Source organism: Capra hircus, chromosome 27, assembly GCF_001704415.2.
Source record: "Capra hircus breed San Clemente chromosome 27, ASM170441v1, whole genome shotgun sequence".
NCBI lineage: Eukaryota > Metazoa > Chordata > Mammalia > Artiodactyla > Bovidae > Capra > Capra hircus.
In genome coordinates this window covers 30791430-30812133 of record NC_030834.1, presented here as the reverse complement: position 1 = coordinate 30812133, position 20704 = coordinate 30791430, and the positions used below count along the sequence as shown (strand labels likewise).

The following is a 20704-nucleotide window of genomic DNA, read 5'->3' as shown; positions in this document are numbered from 1 at the left end:
AAGTGGGAAAAGGGTGCATTTTTAATCAGAACAGACTTTGCACTATATATGAAAGGTGATGATCTCCAAAGAGATTCCTTTAATGGTGCTCTTGGAAATCCTTACAGTTGGAAGACCCCTGAACCAGGAAAACAGGCATTAGTACTGCTACTCCAAGGGAGCTTCAGAAAGCAGCAGGGTTTAGAGTGTCATGGGGAGCTGGAGGTAAGATGTGAAGGGTGGCTGTCATTTATTCTCAGGCTTGTCCCCCCAGCTGAAGCTCTAGCAGCTGAGCAGAGAGAGGGAGAACCTTCACTGCAGAGAAAACCAAGCATTATTGCTCACTGTCTGCAGATAAGCAGAAAGCTAGATGATGGAGTGAGAGGATTGTGTCTCAACTCAGCAGAGATGCCCTGAATGCAAGTCCTGCGGGAACAGTTAATTTGGATAGAACCTATGTACCTCCATGTGGATCCGGGAAGGGAGAGCCCAGTCCCTGAGTACACAGAAACGGGGGCCAGTGCAATCCTTCTGTGCACTCTGTCCAGGACGGTCTCTCCCGGGTGGAATCTCAAAAGGCAGCACCAGTCATCACCAGACCTCTAGTATTGAAAACCCAGAATGAATAAATAACTGGCAAAGGAAGCAGCCAGCCAGCAAATACAGCCACGGTGGAATGAAACATGGAATTAGTGAGTGGTAGTTTTAGAGAGGGGAAGGCTCATTATTCCTGGGAGAATTTGTGTGGGGGCTTGGTTTTATTTTCCTTAGTCTTTATCTGATGGAAATCAGAGCATCGGAGGGGCTGTGTTGCATGGATCCCATGAGCTCTTTCTCTGGTCAGGAGTCTGTGGACCCCTCTCTGGATCCACCATGGACTCAGTCTGTGGTCCTGGGCGCCCTGCAGCTACTTCCAGAACATTTTCATGGCTTCCCCAGGAGCGTGAGTCTGGTCAACTGAGGGCCTTCAGGTCACCCTAGCTGTGCCTGAGGAAAGCAGGGATTCCTGAATCTCTGCACAGGAGTCTGTGGGGAAACAAGGGCAATGGCCTGGCTCTAGCATTTTCAAAGACGAGCCGGGAACTTGGCAGGAAGCATCTGGCTTCACCAGCCCATCAAGGGCAGGCCTTGGCTTTGCTGCATCTTGTTTCCTCGTGGTTCCCAGGGAACTTGGAAGGGAACTGCCCTTAATTAGGGCTCATTGTCTAGGTCCTCATCTTATCTCTGTCAGAAGTCTGTTTTCCCACCTCAGCAACCCAATAAAAATATCCTGAGCTGAAAATAAAGAGTTAGACGGAACTTAAAAGACAGCCCAAGAGAACCACTAATCCCATGCACCTTTATGCAAACAAGAAAAAATAATTATGGCTTTCTTCTTCAAAACATTAACTTCCATCCACTAGAAAATTATTTTAATATATTCTAGCAACACTTGCCTCTCATGGACCAAAATACTGTCAAAATAAACATGGGAACCTGCGATGGTGACACAGTGTCAGCCACATCCCCAAGGACAAGGCATCCGAATGCAAGGAACAGCCCTTCACAGCAGCCTCACATCAACGCGTTTTATTTTATAGCTGAGAAAACAACAGCCTCAGGTGGAAGAGGTGACTGCCCCAAGGTCTCCTTGCCGTCTACTAATCAGCTTCCTGGCTCTGAAACTTTTCCGCTGTTTTCCTGAATAATCCTTCCTTCCTGGCAGCTCCCTCCAAGGACCACCAAGCTGAGCCTGTGAAAATCACGCCTCTCCAAACTTCCTAGAACACAGGTCTCACCTTCCAAGTGCCTCTCGGCTTGCCAACTCTGATGTGTCTTGTAACAATAACCCTAGCAAGCTGCATTTTATGCAGGTGTACGGCTGCTGAATACGTGTCTCAGGAGAGCTTATTAAAACAGCTAAGCCAATTAGCTCTCTTAGACACATGTAACCTTTTCCAGGGAGACACATCGGAGGCACAGGAGCTTGTGGGGACAAGTCCTTGGGGGAAGCTTGGCCTTTGATCTCAGAGACCCTTTCCCGAGTTGGCCTGGCCCACAGGGCTGGGAAGACTCTTCTGATCTGGAGGCCTTGGGGCTGGGGGGACTGGCCTGGGCACAAGGTGCCACAAGGGCTGGCCCGTGATCAGGGGGAGGGAGCTGAGATGAGAAGCATCCATCCAATAGAGAGGATTGTGGAAACTCCACCGAAAATGACTCACTGGGCATAAGAGGTGACTGATAGGAACCCAAGGGCGGGGGTGGCATGTGCCTAACCCTGGCTGGGCAGCTGCTTTTGGAAGGCGGTGGGGAAACTTCAGCAAGGCATTGTGAGGCCATTGTCAGACACCACTGACGCGACTTAGCAGCAGCAGGAGTCAGTGGATTCACTAACCAGAACAAAAAAAGGTGTTTTGTTTTTTCTTTTCCTGTTTAATTGAAAAGTGTGGGGAAAAAATCATGACAAATTTTATTCTTTCTACATTTTGTTTCCTTCAAAAACCAGTATGAGATGAGGTACAATGATCGTTGTCACTATGCAAGCCCAGACTCTCCTGCAATAGAGGGAAATTAAAGAATACTGTGGGGTTATTATTATGAACCCTTCTTGATACTACACTGAAATTAAACAGCTACAGAGTTTGGAGCTGGCCAGTGATGCTGCAGATAATAAATCCAGATGCTGTCTTTGCCCCTTGGCAGGGAACTCTGGGATGGCCACTCTCTCCTGGAACCTTTTCTTTCCTCTCGTCTCTGCAGCAAGTGGGGCAAACTTCAGCTGGCCTGCTCTCCAGTGGGCCCTCCCCTGCCCCTCGGGTGACATCAGGCCGCTCATCAGATGCCTTCAAAGGGTGATGTCACTCTCCTTCGTTGTGCTTTTCACGGCTCTTCTGTCTTTCCTCCTGCTTCCAGAGCAACCCCTTTGCTTCCTCTGCAGCCTCACTCGCCCCATCTGATCCTCGAGCGCCACCTTCCCCCAGGCCATGCCTGGGACACTCTCCACTCTGCTTGTCGCCTCTCCCCTGGCTGACCTTCCTGGCCACAGCTTCATCACCCCGGGTCCTCTCTGCACCACCTTGATGTGTCTCCAGCTCCCCTCTCTGAGCCTGTGACTTGACAAGGTCAACTCAGACATTCCTCTGCCTCCACACCGCTCCTCTTTCAATTCCCAGGTTAGGCAAAGACTCAGCCTCCCTCTGTACCAATCTGTAAGCTGGAAACCAAGTGTCCGGCTGGTCGCTGCTCGACCCCTCCATCGCAGATCCAGTGCGTCGCCAGGTCCTGGTGATTTTAGCCCCTAAGTGTGTCCCCAACCCCCCCGTTTCTCCCCACCTCTGCTACCCTCGTCCACACTGTTCTCACCTCTCTCCTGGGTCCGTGTAGGACCTTCCTGGTGGGCTGGCCGCCCTTCTCCACCCCCTCCGGATGCCTGCGCTCCCTGCTCCAAGGCCCTGCCAAAGTTCTCTTATCAAATTCACATACTATACTGTCCCCTCCTTCCTTAAGACCCTCCAGTGACTTCTAGTTCCTCTCAGGATAAGAATACATTTTCCAGTTGGCCCATGCATGGAGCCTGGCCTGACCTCAGCTTCTCTCCACCCCACCCACACCCTGCCCATCCTCCTCTCTTAGTTTTTTGAAACTTCCAAGCTCCTCTCATCCCTTAACACGTGTCATCTGCTCAGATCGGATGCTCCTTCCACCACTACCCTCCCACCATGCCCTCAGGTGTTAACATACATCGCCCTCTAGGGTGAAACCAGATCCCCTATTAGATGAAGTCATAAGGCAATCGACTTTTCATCATTATACTTTAAAGAAGTGGACTTTTCATTTATCCAGGCAAGTATTAGATTATCATCTGTCTCCTGGATTGGATGGATGGTAAGTTCCCTGGGGGAGCGGGGCAGAGGCGGGGAAAGCCTGTATCTGGTTTTGCTCATGGCCGTCTCCTGAGAGCTTATTAGGGGCCCTTAGTCACACCCTTGTAAGATGTTTTATGAAGAAGCAGATTTGCCATGATTTGTGAAGAATGGGAGTGTGTCCCTGGGTTTCTCTTTAAGGCTTTCCAATGACTATAATGGACGTTGCTGAGAAACCCTGGCTGAGACACCATCCTGTGAGAGGAGCCTGGCTGTGGCTGAACAGCTCTGAAGGCTCGGGAGAGCTGGGGGAGCAGTCCGCTGCAGGCAGCACTCCAGAGCGAAGCCACCCTCCCCAGCCTCTCTGCTGCGGGACTGGCTGAGCCTCTAAAGGAGGCTTTCGAAGATCGATCACGCCTCTGAGACAGCCTCTGACCTGAAATGCGAATGTGTCCCCTTTTCCTTGCTGATGCAGACAGACCATGGCAGCATCGACGCAGCCCTTACCCCCAGGTACCAGCAAACAAAGGAAAGCACCCCAGGTGCATTCAACCCAGAGCTGTTGTTCGGTCACCAAGCCATGTCCGACTCTTTGTGACCCATGGACTGCAGCACGCCAGGCTTCCCTGTCCTTCACTGTCTCCCTGAGTTTGCTCCAACTCGTGTCTGTTGAGTCAGTGATGCCATCCAGAGACTCTTAGAGAATTCCGACCCAAGAGTACTTGGCAGACAAAATGAACCAGAGGGTTTGGGGGGTGTTATTGATACTTTGATGAGTTTTTGAGACATGTTTCTCTCACATTGGGAAAAAAAAAAACCAAATCTCTTAGATATTATAGATGTATATATGTTGTTGTGTCAAAGACCATCTGGTATTTCTCATCGCTATGTTCTCTTGTATTGTATGAGCATTGAATTGTGAGTGTAGTATGAATTGTGAGTGTTTTTTCTAGCAAAAAAACAACAACATAGTTTTGATCAGTTTCCTAAAGAGCTCTTGATTTAGAAGTATAGGTAACTGAAAATTACTTACTGACTAAAGCCTCTTCGGGTCCTAAAATTGCAACCACCTTAAAGATCAATGCCAAACTGGCAGTGTTACTGGAAAATTTAGTGAAAATCTGGGTCCCTGTGTTTGAATGTTTGAAAAAAATATTCCAGTCTTTAATCCAGATGTTTGGAGTCACATATAGATAGAATCCAAGAACTTAGACATTTGCATGATTGATGCTGGGCTCCTAGACTGCCCCCAGACTAGGTTCATTCATCTAAGTTTGGCCAAGGGAAAGCTGTCAGGGACCTAGCATGGTGGGGCAGAGCAAGATGCTGTGAACAGTCCGCAAGTCCTGATCAGTAGCCAGGAACTGTCTCCTCACTTATCCAGACTAAATCAACTTGATTTTAATAACCCAAACTGGACTGGGAAGCTTCCTTGGTGGCTCAGACAGTAAAGAATCTGTCTGCAATGTGGGAGGCCTGGGTTTGATCCCTGGGTTGGGAAGATCCCCTGGAGGAGGGCATGGCAACCCACTCCAGTATTCTTGCCTGCAGAATCCTCATGGACAGAGGAGCCTGGTGGGCTGTAGCCCATGGGGTCACAAAGAGTCAGACCCGACTGAGTGAGCACATGCAAACTGGACTGGAGCTAGGTCACATACCCACCTGTTAACTCCCCACCCAGCCCACTTCTGGGAGGCAGGGGAGGAGAAGCTCGTTGGAAATGTGTCTTTCCCCACATAAGGTGTCTTATTTGTTTCAACACCTGCACAGGATAGAGGCCATATCCACACCCAACACCATCCCCAGCCATATGAACAGTTGCCCCCAGTTCTTCCTGACTGCTTGGCCTTACGGAGTTAGTGCTGCAAAATCATGACTGAAGATGTAAACTTAGAGTCTCCAGATGCTTGCTCCAAGAGTTGTAACCACAGACTCCTAAAAGGCTGCTGTTTTTGTTCCTTTGGGGGCGGGGTGGGGGGGGTCAGTTCATCAGAGTCATGAGAATAAACTTGAAAATGTCTGCCATTGTGTAAAGTAACATCAGTTGTTCACAGAGCTCAGATTCTATTTCCATGCAATGGTTTCCTTACCCTCCTATATCCCCCCATGTCACCTCTTCTCAAGGCATCCTTCTTGGTTTGGTCTCCATCTGAAGTGAATATTGGAGACTCTTCTCTTCCCTGCTCAATAAAACCCCCTGGACTTCGAACCAGAGGGATGGAACAGGGAAATAAAGTTAGGGGATGACACACCCTCAACTTATGCTTCACAGATCACTCCTAGATCCTGGCTGATCTGGGGGAGCCTTCCCTCCAAGTATTTGATTTAGGGCCTGGGATCATTTCCTGACGGGATCATCTCCCCCCTGCACAGCTCCATGGCATCACTGGGTGGGGAAATGAAGGCTCTGCTTACAATATTAAATTTCTCAAGACTTGAGGTGGGGTCCTTTGGACTCTTCACCAGTGATCAATTTTTCAGTCTGCTGCTTTATCTACCTGACAGGAAGACTTGAACTCCTGCCATTTTTAAATTGCACTTCTAAATATTGACTTCATGGCGAGACTCAGAGTGTCATAACACAGCTCACTGGAGCAACGAAGATTTCCCAGGCCTCGTCAAGAGGTCTGTACAATGTCCAGTGGGGAGTGCAGAGGGGAGAGGAGGATTTGAGGAGCAAAGAAAACCAAGTCACATTTGGAAGAAACGCCACTGCACTCTGCTTAATCTTGCAGAGACCAAGGACCACACCGGGCCAGGCGCTGTGTCTGGAGGGGGCTGAGGTGGGAAGGGAAAGGACAGCAGCGGCCGCTAATGCCTCAGCAGTCAGCCAGTAAGAACGGAGGGGCCGGAGCATGCCGGACGTGGGCTGGGTGGCAGGCCCTTCAGAGCCAGCAGGTTCTCAAGGAATCTGAATTTGTGGATCCAGTTTACAAGGACTGGACGATGTCTAAGAAGCCAGAGACTTTTCATCCAATTTCTATCAAGACTTCCACACAGCCAGACAGTTAGCTAATCTTCATTTGGAGGAAATTCTAGGAGGTTATCTTTCTTAGCTTCGGCCCTCCTGACAGGTAACACCTTAAACTGACCTCAAGGAGTATTTGTCAGGTCACATTAGCTGGGACTCAGAGAAAGCAACTGGCTTTTTCTTGCCCTTCAGGAGCCGTTTTGGAGGTGCAGCAAGATACTTTACATGCAAACTAGCATCGAGACTTTGTAGCTACTCAGTGATATATAAATTCAAATTATTGATTATGGTTACGGAGCCAGATGCCCCAAGGTGAGATCAAGAGTGAAGCTCTGTAGTAGGGCAGAGAGAAGTCTGAAATGCGGCAAGTATCTCCTTTACCTTTCCGGGAGCATCGGCATCCAAAGCCACCCAAAAGGTCATGGGAGAGGGGGAACATAGGCCAATGAAGCATGTGAGGAGAGGGGAGGAGATTCCGGGGGAAATCCTCTTCAAGGCAGGAAGAACTCAAGTTCCAAGACACGGAAAGTTAAATTAATCCAGTATCGTGGAAGGTGACCCTTACGGCACCAGGGCAGTATTAGTCTTGATGGTCTGTTCTGAGGTGGTCCCTAAGACAGTGCAATCCATCTGTGCCTCTCCTGGGCCTAAGCACCAGGATCCTTGTGCTTTTCGATGCTGATTAACTGCAAATGACCTCAAAATGCAGCAACGCTTGGCTCCAGAACTCATCATGTTGTGCTGAAACTGAGCTTGACTCCTCTCGGAGTCTGATTAGCTTGGCTGAGACACCCAGTTGTTTTCTTAATCTTACATCCAACTGTTTGAAAAATGGAGCCTCCATTTAAGGTGATGGCATCTTCTAAACTCTACCTTTGCTTGAAAGATTTTTCTCACGTCAGCCAAGGTAGCCGTTAGGGACGAAACCCCAGGTGTTTCCTGAAGCAACTCTAATACGCCCCCAACTCTGCACTGCCAGCAGGAGTGGTCTGTCTGTTCCGCTGCTCAGAGGTGAAGTAGCAGATGTGATGTGAAAGCCACTCTGGTCGTCCCAGGCTCACCTGTGGACGCTAGTCACTGCTCAGTGGCAGCTTTAGGGCACTTGCCGCAGCATGGCAGGTCGCCCCGCTCCCCATCTGTCTGTGTTCCACGCTCCTCCTCCGGGAGCTGGCATGGCCTTGAATGCCTGAACCACTCTCCATGTGACCGCCGCCAACCAGCATCCTTCAAACTCCTGCTCAAGGCCCACGTCCTCGATGTGGGCCACCTGTGACTCAGCCTGGGCTTACTCACCCTTCTCTCCAGGCTTCCCCATTCCCCCAGAACCCGCCACGCTCTCACCATTTCATCAGGCTGCTTTGCCACCAGCCCAGCCCAGCGAAATCCCTCTAGCAGCTTCTCTGCTTGTACCCCTCATTTCTTCTAGGCCTCCCCCATCTCTCCTTCCACAAGAACAATCATCTAGGATTGCACCATGAAGCAATAGGAAAAAAGTGTCTGCAGCCACGTGTGTGGAAAAGTCAAATTGCCCACTTGCCTAGCAACACATCCGGTCAATGGGAAGGCAGAGGTGAGTCGATTATTCTGTTGCCATGGAATCCTGTCATCCTTAATGACAGAGTTTTGGCTGACAAAACGAGAGCCTCCCGGACTTCCCTGGTGGTCCAGTGGTTCAGGCTCTGCGCTTCCACTGCAGGGGGCACAGGTTCGATGCCTGGTTGGGGCAACTAAGATCTTATAAGCCATGCTGCGCAGCCGAAAAATAGAACGAAAGAAAAGGACGAGAGATGCTGAAGTCTCCTTGTGGGCTTCAGGACAGTCTACATGACTGCTCATCTCCCTCACTGAAGTAAGTTAAGTCCTTCAGTCTCTCACTGGCTATATGTATAGCAGGCAGACTATTAATATAGAGGCTTCACTGAATGCACAACGAAAAAGTTGCAAGAGCTTTGAACCCTCTTTTCAGTATTGTAGGAGATCTCAAAATCTACAGAAATGGTACTCCAAATTCTTTTGTAAGGCAAATAAGTGCCCTATTACTTATCTCTCCTGGGTATCCAAAATTTTGCCCATGAAAATGCATGCTATACTGCAGAAATATTGCTGAACCAAGGATAGTAAGAGATGGCATAGTGTCTGGTCTGATGCTAGTGTTCAAACCAAAATATAAAGGAGACCTCCCTGGTGGTTAAGAATCTGCCTGCCAATGCTGGGGACACAGGTTTGATCCCTGGTCTGGGAACTAACATCCCACATGCCGCAGGGCAACAAAACAGAGGAAAAACCCTGGCCTGGTCTTCAAACACATCTATGTGCAGCAAACTATGAAGGAACACTTCCATAAGGTACTTTTTGACCAAAGATCCCAGTTTTTCAAACCCTGGCTTGGTCTTCAAACACCTCCACGTGCATGCTTGTCTTCAGAGATGCCGCTGCACTTTGAGGTTTGGGAGGCTGGAGTGGCCTGGAGGTCAGCATGCTCACCTGGCCAGTAGTACATGTAGACCTTCCTTTGGGCCTTGGTCAGAGTGACCCACAGAGGTTCTGATCCATTCCACCAGAGGGGCAACCGGCTGTCTCTGTTGATACCTAAGTCGAATGACTTGTTGGTGTCGGGGTCCCACATGTAGTTCCCGGTCATCTGATGGACCTCACAGTGGCGACCTACATTAACGAAGACACAAGGCTGTCAGTTTACTGTTCTGGTGTTTTTACATGTCATCTTTATTTTCTGAATTTATAAGTCATTCGTGTTCATTTAGGGAGCAAAGAACAGCATATATTCTTGGTGTGTTTTTTTAGTAGTATTATTTTTTAAATGATAGATGTTTCTTTTCTCTTAGATTGTACCATAAAGGCAAACAACCCAGTAAGAAGTCCAATACTGATTGGCGATGGGGCCATTTCGAGTGAAAGTAATTGGCCAAGTCTGAAGCTATTTTAAGTTAAACTGAGACCATGGTGTGTAAAACCTGACCTATTGTTCATGGCTCGACATCTAGAAAAGAATTTCAGCGTGCATGCTGTAGATTCCCGTGGGCTTGGGTTATGTTCTCAGCCTAGAGTTCTCTCTGCAGCCTTTCCAAACCCCCCTCCCACCAGATCACGAATCTAGATGCCACGGAGTTTGTTCCCATTTTTCCCGGATAAAGAGAAGTTATCGCTTCAAGTGCTGAATGATGATAGAACCCCTGATGTTTGGAACAGAATGGTGAAAAATAGACTCCGCTTTGAAAAACAAAGCAAGAAGACAGCCCTCCCAGTGGAGTGTGGTACAGACACGAGAGGAGCTTCTGTTGGGTGCAGAAGTGAAAGACACAGCGCTTGGACTCATTTGAAACATGAGGCTTAAATTATTTATTTTGGAGCAATCTGTTACATCTTTAAAGTAAAAATAACACAAACATTGGCAAGTGCATCAAAAATTGCTGCGATTTAGTGAGCATCATTTGGCACCGGGATGAAACAGGCTTCATCGAGCTCACTGACGATGCTTCATCAAAGTGGCTTTTTTGTTTCCTTGTTTGTTTGCTGTTGTTCTTTCTTCTTGCCAGCGCCTACTCCTCAACACCCACACTTTACTTTTAATCAAAAAAGGAGAAACTGTAAAATATAATTTTGAAAATTTGTAGACTCAAAATATCCCAAAGTAAAAACCTTTTATTTCATCAGAAACTCAGGTGTTCCACAAGTGATGCTTTCAATTTAAAGCCCAGAGAGCCAAACAAAATTATTTTTGCCCAAAACTATAGAGTTAGTTTTTCGACCCTGACCAAAGCTTTCACATGTGAATTGACAGAATTAACAAATAAATAAAAACTTTGAGCAAATTATCCAATGACTAAAGAACTTCTTAGTTTCATTTATTCCTCCAGCTAACATTTATTAAATGCTCCTATGGACTATACATTGTGATAGATGTAGAGATCCACATTTGAATAAATGTGGTCCCCATACTCAAGCACCTTGTTAGGCGTGTTGTTGTTCAGTTGCTAAGTTGTGTTCGACTCTTTGCTCCTCCGTGGACTGTAGCCCTCCAGGCTCCTCCGTCCATGGGATTCTCCAGGCAAGAATACTGGAGTGGATTGCCATTTCCTTCTCCAGAGGATCTTCCCCACCCACGGCTCGACCCACGTCTCCTGCACTGGCAATTGGATTCTTTACCGCTGAGCCACCTGGGAAGCCCTTGCTATGTATAGCATTGGCCAAAAAGTTTGAATAGTAGGGAGAAGGGGCGTGTGTGTGTGTGTGTGTGTGTGTGTGTGTGCGCAGCAGTCTCTACTTTTAATTGGAACTGTTTTGATTACTCTAGAAGAAATGCATGAAACCCAGATGAAAGCAGGGGCTAATATGTTTCAGTTTTGAAAATGTTCTGTATTCAGAGAAGCATGAAGCAAACAAACAAAAAAAACTTTTTCAAGTATTTACAACTTCCGTCCTTTACTTGTCTCAGAAACCCTACAATAACATTTGATGAAATTTCCCTCTTTTTTTCAACACTCATATTCAACCCTCTAGACCCAAAGATTTTCAGGCTTTCTCACTATCCTTTGCTCTATCCCTCATGGGTGAAAAGTGATGGCCTCCCCTGGACGGTAGAGCTGTGATATGACTGGATTATGGGGTGTGTGTGTCTGTGTGTGTGTGTGTATGTGTGAGAGAGGGAGGCAGACAGAGAATATTCTCCTGGAGAATTGCTGCTGAACTAAACTCTCTGCCTCTCCCACTTGTATTTTTCAGATACCCGTAAGGCCTCACTGAGGAGAGCTAAGATCTGCGTGTGCAGCTAATGCACAGCTCTACCACACTTCTACATTTCAGACGATGAAGTCTTCTTTCCTGTGGTCATCTGGGCCTCTTCGCTTTTTCCCTAAAGGGTCTTTGGTTTTCAACATTAGCTTTTGTATCTTCTTTCCATACCAGTTGGTCATGGTGCCTGTAGACTCCGGTGAACCTCAGAGACCTAATTATGGCCCTCCCCAGGGGAGTGCCTTTGAGACAAGACCTCCAGAGATGGCTTTGGTCACCACTGGCACCCGGGCTGGTCCAGGCTGGCCCAGAGTTGCACATCCCTTCTAAGGGGAGCTCAGACCTAAGCAGGTAAATTATCCATCCCCACTGTCCTGAGACATAACCCCTCTCCAGAGGATGAACGACATGAGCACCAGTAGGGAGGGTCCCAACCACTTCCTGGGAGAGGATGGTGCCCAAGAAGATCCCGGAACCAGTGGTTTCCCTCCTATCATTAACAGGTTTCGAAGTGAAGAGGGAGATCTTTCAACAAGAAGGTCATCTTGGAACCCTGTTCAGAAAGTGAGTTTTATTCTTTGGGGCTTCCCCGATAGCTCAGTTGGTAAAGGATCCACCTGCAATGCAGGAGACCCCGGTTTGACTCCTGGTTTGGGAAGATCCTCTGGAGAAGGGAAAGGCTACCCACTCTGGTTTTCCTTCTATGATTAAAGGGTTTCAAAGTGATGAGGGGGCTCTCTCAACAAGAAGGTCATCTTGGAACTCTGTTCGGAAAGTGGGTTTTATTCTTTTAGTGGATTGGGCCTTGAGTTGAAGTGGGAGGGTGTATTCTTCAAAGGCTTAATCACAGATGCCGGGCTGGTCCCCAGGGGCATCCCTTTGTTCTGGGAAGCACTGCCTTTCAGGGAAGCCGGCAGGAGACGATGGCTCTCCATCTCCTCGTCTGCTCAAATCTTCGCTCCCAGCTGAGCTGATTTTCCTTCGCATGAATATATGAAGGCTGGCAGTCTGGCTGTGACAGTCTGAGTCTGCTCTTCTTCAAGCTGGTTTCCTTACCCACCCTGGCCCTCTCTCGCGCTTTTGTTTTTATTGCTTGGGGAAAAGAGGAAAAGAACAGAACAGAGCAGAGCACATTGTACCGGCTTCTGCAGCCCACAAGCTCTCCTCTCCATATTTCTGCCTGACCTGTGCCTATTTTTAGGCATCTGCAACTCTTCTTGATTTTTCTCTGCTCTGGGCTTTCTAAACGGAGCCTCGCTGTAGTTTGATTACTCGGACCCTTTGCTCAAAACATCAGTAGAAACTTTCTTGACACCATCACAAACCACAAATCCCAGGTGGATTTCAGGTACGGTGTTAAGGAAGATCTGCCTCCTCTCCCTCCTACCCCGCCTCCTCCAAATGCAGCTCTGTACACACATATGCCTATGAATACATACATGAACTGGAGAAGGTAACAGCAACCCACTCCAGTATTGTTGCCTGGAAAATCCCATGGACAGAGGAGCTGGCGGGCTATAGTCCATGGGCTGGCAAAGAGTTGGACATGTCTTAGCAACTAAACCACCACCACATAGATGAATACCTGGCACGTAATGAAACCTCTGAACATTAACTTACATTATGAACATGAGGATAGAGAGTCACGCCGACAAATGGAATCTGGGGATCAGCTGGAGCCTCCTTTCTTCTGAGCTCTCCACATCATTTGTCCCAAACCCATTTCCACTGAATTCTTGCACTTCCCCGTGACACTCAGTACATCGCAGGCATCTCTCCTTCTAGACTCCTGCTGCCATGACATACGGCACCCCAGAAGTGACGCTCAGTGCTTTATTGCATGGCCCAAAGAAACCCGCTTACATGAAATATACATGAGTCTGGTAAATGTAACTGGGGATTCAGTGGGGTGCGAAGAGGAAGACTGAGAGCAGAGCAAAGAACTGCGGATTGAAGGTCAGACATCCACGTTCTTAAAAGTCGTTTCCGCTTTCCCCACCAAGGTTTCCTCCTTGGCCCCTCATTCAAAAAACTCTGGCCTTGTACACCTTACTGATTCATCTCCGCTACACAGCACCTACCTCCAAAGTTTCTCCTTGAATTTCAAAGTTCTCTCAAAAGCAGTTCAGCCCTCCAGAGCTCCAGCATCACTCCTAATTTTGCACTGCTCATTAGCTTATGCATGCGTGCTAAGTTGCTCAGTCCTGTCTGACTCTTTTCGACCCCATGGACTGTGGCCTGCCAGGCACCCCTGTCCATGGGATTCTCTAGGCAAGAATACTGGAGTGGATTGCCGTGCCTCCTCCAGGGGAGCTTCCTGACCCAGGGGTTGAACCCAAGTCTCTTATGTCTCCTGCATTGGCAGCTGGAGAGTCTCAGTTGGAGACTAAACTGAACTGATAAGCTGATGAGGGCTTCCCACTACTGCCTCTTGGGAAGCCCTCATTAGCTTATCAGTTCAGCTCAGTTCAGTTGCTCAGTCGTGTCCGACTCTTTGTGACCCCATAGACTAAAGCACACCAGGCCTCCCTGTCCATCACCAACTCCCAGAGTTTACTCAGACTCATGTCCATTGAGTCAGTGATGCCATCCAGCATCTCATACTCTGTCGTCCCCTTCTCCTGCCTTCAATATTTTCCAGCCTCAGTGTCTTTTTCAATGAGTCGGTTCTTTGCATTAGGTGGCCAAAGTATTGGAGTTTCAGCTTCAGCATCAGTCCTTCCAATGAATATTCAGGACTGATCTCCTTTAGGATGGACTGGTTGGATCTCCTTGCAGTCCAAGGGACTCTCAAGAGTCTTCTCCTATACCACAGTTCAAAAGAATCAATTATTTAGTGCTCAGCTTACTTTATAGTCCAACTCTCACATCCATACATGACTACTGGAAAAACCAAAGCTTTGACTAGATGGAACTTCGTTGGTAAAGTAATGTCTCTACTTTTTAATATGCTGTGTAGGTTGGTCATAACTTTTCTTCCAAGGAGCAAGAGTCTTTTAATTTATTAGTTTATAGAATGCTTTAAAAAAAATGGGGGCAAGAGGAAGGAAGGAAGAAAATAAGGAAGGACAAAAAGGAAAAAAAAAGAAAATGTTTCTTTGAACAGGAACTGCCCACTTCAGAAGGCCATTCTAGTTACAGTTGTTACATTTATTTTATCCCCGCCCCCCCAAAAAGTTGTAAGATTCCCAGTTAAATTTGAGTTTCAGATAAATAATTTTTTACTATAAATATACCCCCATTATTCCATGGAACATACTTCTCCTAAAAAATTATTTGTTGTTTACCTAAACTTCTAATTTAACTGAGTATCTTGTATCCTATCTGGCAGTTCTACAGAAAGCATCCTTTATTTGCTCCTATTTCATAGTCACAGTGAAGGAGAAGTGAAATTAGGAGGTATTCAACTGAGGTGATAGCATGTGCGAATAATGGTGAGACGAGGGGGTGAACGTTTTATTCAGGTAAAATGTAGAACTTTCCTCTCTATCACTCAGGGCTCCCTTTCCTGGGAAGGCAAGATCTCCTTAATGACACACTGGGCTAGCACAATTCAAAAGTGTCGGAGCTGCACTCAGCCAAGGTCCTGGCATGACGCATGTATGTTGTCAAAGGGGTTATTTGCAAAGGGGTGACCAGGGCCCTGGGGGGCTAATAAGAGATGGTGAAGCAACCCGGGCTTTTTCCACTTTCACCCATCATGCACCTGCCCCCGCCCCCCCACCGCCCAGGCTTGCAGGGAAATCAATACCTGGCCTCTGCTGTCCCCCCAGTGTTGTCCAGCTGAGGCAATCCGTGGGATCCTCCAGGGGCTCCAGGCAGGCCAGAGAAGGGGGAGGAGGGCAAAGAGACCAGTAGAGAATTCCCAGCACAGCTGCCAAAGAGAATCCTAAGGTGTGGGCTTCTCACGAAAATCAATCGTGTTGACTTCTTAGTTCGAGGAGTGAGTCCTTAACTGGATATGGGGACCTCCTGAGCCCGAGGTCCCGCCACACGGCCTTGTGAGTGCATACGCCCCTGCACACATCTCGGGAACGGAATCGCCTGTTCTAACTTGTGCGTGCATGTTGCTCAGTCGCTTTAGTCATGTCTGACTCTGTGTGACCCTACAGACCGTAGCTCACCAGGCTCCTCTGTCCATGGGATTCTCCAGACAAGAATATGGGAGCGAGTTGCCATGCCCTCCTGCAGGCAATCTTCCCCACCTAAGGATCGAACTTCCGTCTCAGGTTCTTTACCATCTGAGCCACCAGGGAAACCCCTGGCCTAACCCACCACCTATGAGTTCAGAAGTAAGGAATGACTCTCCACATTTTCTGTGTATTAGCTGCAAAGAGGTTGAATATTTTGCTCACTGTCCGAGTGCTAATAAATCGTACTGGACGAGTTGGCGGGGGGGTGGGCTGCAAAGAGATATGAGCAACTCGAACTTGGATCATCTCTCTTTCATCGTCATGTTCTGGGCACTTCACTTTTCATGGTTGCAATACTTTTAGTGGTTATATTTGCAATCTGGAACATAAAACTATGCTGATTTCAAGATGAGACCTCTTGGCCTTTTTTAGACCATTTATTTATGTCTCTAAACACACATGCTGAGAAACGACATAGTGAATCGAATCACTAAACACTCAGGTTCCACAACCAATGAGGAATTTCTCTGTTATACAAAAGCTTTCTGGATTCTTGGGCTGTGTAATCACCTTTACAAAGTAATACTAATCTTTAGTTTCTAAAGCCATTCATTGTTTTTCTGACATCCAAGTGTTTCCATTAGATGAATATGGCCACATCTATTGTATATCAAAATAGCTGGTTGAAAAGTGAAGTCATACTTTAGGCGCATCAGTTTAGTCAAAACATAGAGATATAAATACAGGTTACAAAATGTTAATGCGGACTTTGGAAGTGATTCTTTTAGAGCATACACATTTTCACCCAGAGGCAGCACTCAGGTGACTTCTGAGCCCAGAGCTGCAGGCAGGCCTCTGTGGCCACATGTGCGGAAGTCTGGGTTACAAGCATGCGTGATGGACACCCGGCGCCAGCTGTGGGCAAGCTGTCCATCTCTGAGAGGTTGACGGGTACAGTGGAGACAGCATGAGCGCATGGTCAGACGGGTCAGAGTTGAGGTGAAGGGGTCTTCCCCCGTTTCTAGCTGTGGAAATTGAGGCTAATCTTTAAATTCTCAGAGCCTCACATTTCCATCTCTAAAATGGGAATAATAATACTTCCCTGGCTGGACTGTGATGAGTATTAAAGACAAAAATAGTTTAAAAACATATGTAATGCTTACCATGTTCCAAGGTTTGTTCTAAGTCCATCTGTTACAGGTTGAATAGTGCTGTGCTTAGTCACTCACTCATGTCCCACTCTTTGCAACCCTATGGACTGTAGCCAAACAGGCTCCTCTGTTCAGGAGGATTCTCCAGGCGAGAATACTGGAGGGGGTTGCCGCGCCCTCCTCAGGTTGAACGGTACCCTCCCCAAAAAGATATATTGAAGTCGTCGATGCCCAGTGCCTCAAAAGGTGACTTTATCTGGAAAGTGGATCTTTACAGAGGAAATCAAGTTCAAGTGAGGTCACAGGGGGCCCCTAATCCCATCAGACTGATGTCCTTATACAGGGGGGCATTTAGACACTGGGAGCGACACGCACAGAGGAAAGATGCTGTGAAGCCACAGGGAGAAGACGGTCATCGACAAGCCAAGGACACCAGGGACCCCAAAAGCTGGGGGTGGCGAGGAAGGACCCTCCCCTGGTGCCTTCAGAGGGACCAGGGCCCTGCCAACTCCTTGGTGTCTGGCCTCTGGCCGCCAGAACAGCAAGACAATGCATCTGTGGTGTTCCAAGGCACCCAACTTGTGGTACTTACAGCAGCTTTAGGAAACCAGCACGTTTAATCTTCACAATCACCCTAATGGGCACGTACTCATGGTAGGCCCACTTTACAGGTGAAGTAACTGAGGCCCAGAGAGGTAGACTGAATTCTCACACCAGCAGGTGACGTGGAGCCAGGATTCAACCAAGCGAGCCTGGACCCAGAGTCCTCACTCTTGACCACAATGACCCTCTAACACTAGCTCACTGGGGGTCACTAGTTCACCTGGCACTGGGTACCCTCTGCAGCCTTAACACACCCACAGAGACGGAGCTGCTGCCGCTCCTGGATCAGCTTTCATGCCATCATAGAGCGTCTGTCCTCAAGGACTGGTTGACTTCTGGGGACCCTAAGGGGTCAGGGGTCAGGTTCCAGGAATCAGCCCACTCAGGAAGCACTTTACCTGGGCTGGAGTTAGACTCAGGAGGGGTCATGACCTGAAGGCCAAAGGTCTGAGCCACCTTGACAGGTGTCTGCTGATCAGCTTAGTAACAGGACTAGTTAGTTACCAGGTCTCGGCCACCTCCCCTGTACCTGGAACTAGGTGCTTCCATCTCGTTTAGTCTTCAACACAACTCTGAGAGGCAGATAATACTGTGCTCGTGCGGCAGGTGGGAGAGTAAGGCTCAGAGTGGCTGAGGGGCAAGGCCAGTGCCAGGCAGCTGGCAGGAGGGCAGAGCCCCAGTTCAAAGCCAGGTCTCCAGGACTCAGCGCCCGCACCCTCTCCAGCAGCCTCTGCCCTCCGGCCACCGGGTGGCTCCCTAGCCCACCGGGTGCCTCCCTAGCCCACCAGGGCTTGGTTATTTGGGTAGCAACTGCCCCAGATCCAGGGACTGCTGCTGAGACTCTCCCCGAGGTAATCACAGGGAGGAGCTCAGATCTTCAGAAAAGCCAGACCCGCCTGCCACTGGCAATTGATTGTCATGCACGAGCTGTACCATAAATACCTCTGCAGGAGGGGAGACGGCCAGACAAGGGGTGCTAACAAAGCGGACGGGCCTTTTATAACCCCTCTCCCTCTGCAAGGCGTCCAGCTGCGGAACGAGAGGCTCCCAAAGGTCTGCAGTGTAGGGGTCTCCAGTTAATGGGTGCATTTTAGAGACTGAACGTATCTACAGACATCACCTCAAATTGACACGATGCCAAGAAGTAACTGCACGCTGGATTCAGAGCCCGGCAGCCTGAGAACATTATATAAGCCAGACTTTTCCACCACTAGATTCCTCTCTGTGCTTTCCCATTTGGAGGGTCTAAAGATGAGCTGAGACCCTGTTTAGACTAGTGAATGTTCAGGAACATCTCGATACCCAAGAGATATGAAAGAATGAAGAGCACACTGCCGGAAGCGCTGACTTAACCTACAAACTGTAATTGGCTTTATGGGTCACCTCTGCTAGAAAATACACCTTATTTTCTTAACTTGTTCAAAGACAGAATTTGGTGTGTTAAAGAAGCGGTTTCGAGCGAAATATGCAAGATCAAGTTGAAAGAGAAGTTCACAATTTGCACATCTTTAAATGCAACGACTGATGTATGTGCTAGACCCAGTCCTGATTAAGTCTGAGTCACAAATATCGCAAGTCCGAGATAACAGGCTTTGATTATAGTGTGAAGTGTAGGGGCTTGCAACAAAAATAACACCAGAATGTTAAGAGGGGAGAGATTTTTCTATTAGAGATATTCATGCTCAGAGTTTTGAGGTCACTGAACTCAAAAGAATGTATTATTTTTCTGAAATATGCTAGCTTGGTGTAATTATTTAGCAGCTAGAAAACAGGTACAGAAACAAAAGTTATTTTCCAGAATAAGGACAAAAATGTAAGCTTGGGACTTTTAAACACCCTTTATTTGGGGAAAGCTAATTTTTACCAAAGCTCAAGGATATTTCCAGACAATTTAATCTATTCTCATCTCAGCACAAAGCTGGAAAAGAACTTGAATTGATTACTGCATTTAAGATGGAATCCCTTCTGAAACACACTCCCATTTTATTGAGCATTTCTGTGCTGTGCTGCGCTTAGTCGCTCAGTCATGTCTGACTATTTGCGACCCCATGGACTGTAGCCTGCCAGGCTCCTCTCTCTGTCCATGGGGAATCTCCAGGCAAGAATACTGAAGTGGGTTGCCATTTCCTCCTCCAGGGGATCTTCCCGACCCAGGGATTAAACCCAGGTCTCCCGCATGAGCATTTTTAGGGACTTCCAAAGATGGTAGGCGTGAGACTTTCCTGCCAGTCCAGTGGTTAAGACTCTGGACACAAGAGTTTTGTGTCTTGCAAGGCGCACAGGTTCAGTCTCTGATTGGCGAAATAAGATCCCACAGGCCATGCAGCCAAAAAGTTTAAAAATAAAAATAATAAAAAACTGAGTCTCAAAATAAATTTTTTTTAAGATGGTAGGTTTTTGGAGGGGGGATGTCCTTATTCCTGGCCCTTAGTCTTCCATACACAAAAGTGTGTGTGTTAGTCACTCAGTCATGTCTGATTCTTTGCAAACCCATGGACTGCAGCTTGCCCAGCTCCTCTGTCCATGAAATTCTCTAGGCAACAATCCTGGAGTGGGTTGTCATTCCCTTCTCCAGGGGATCTTCCCAACCCAGGGATCAAACCCAGATCTCCTGCACTGCAGGCAGATTCTTTACGGTCTGAGCCACCAGGGAATACATCATACACAAGAGAGAGCCCACCAATACCTCGGTCTAGAAGCTCCTTCTCCCCCTCCCTAGTGATAAAGCATCCAGCTCCTCCCCGCTCAGCCACCCTCCCTTCCCACAGTGACGTCAGGTCAGCCACGGTCCTCTTGCTACTGGAGTGGGGTGACTTTGGCATAAAACAGTCTCCAGCTGCCTCCCGTCCTGTCTGCCTGCAGGTGGTGGGAGGCCCCTTCTGTGTTCCCTGCCCGTAAATTCACCCAGGACAGGAGTCGTCCTCCCACCAGCACAGGGGGTTACTCTAGTTCTCCAGCTGCCCCGACCTGTGACTGGGGCAGGGCTGGGGGTAAGGAGGGGAGTTCAATTCTGTTTAAAAAGGGAGAGGTCACACTTAGGTCCTGGATCCAAGCCATGTTCGACGATCCATCTTTTCAACTGGTGCAGAACCTGGAAGGGCTGATGGGTGATCTCCAACAACAGGTACCAAAACAGTATTTGATCAACCATTAATGACAACAATTGATAGAGAATGATCAAATTCAGCTATTCAGGCATGTGAGGTAGTCACAATGTTAATGATTCAATCCAGTCCCTGGTGGCTTAGTTGATAAAGACTCATCCTGCAGGGCAGG

At 48.1% G+C, this 20704-nt stretch overlaps 1 protein-coding gene across 4 annotated transcripts in view; it reads right to left on the bottom strand.

Moving 5' to 3' along the window:
* Positions 1-20704, bottom strand: part of ENPP6 (ectonucleotide pyrophosphatase/phosphodiesterase 6) — a 79712-nt gene that overhangs the window by 38243 nt on the left and 20765 nt on the right. For all 4 annotated transcript variants that reach the window (XM_013975399.2, XM_013975396.2, XM_018042101.1 and 1 more), the window contains exon 2: positions 9277-9456. In XM_013975399.2, coding sequence (XP_013830853.2) covers positions 9277-9456 — 180 coding nt within the window. The remainder of the gene's footprint in view (positions 1-9276; positions 9457-20704) is intronic.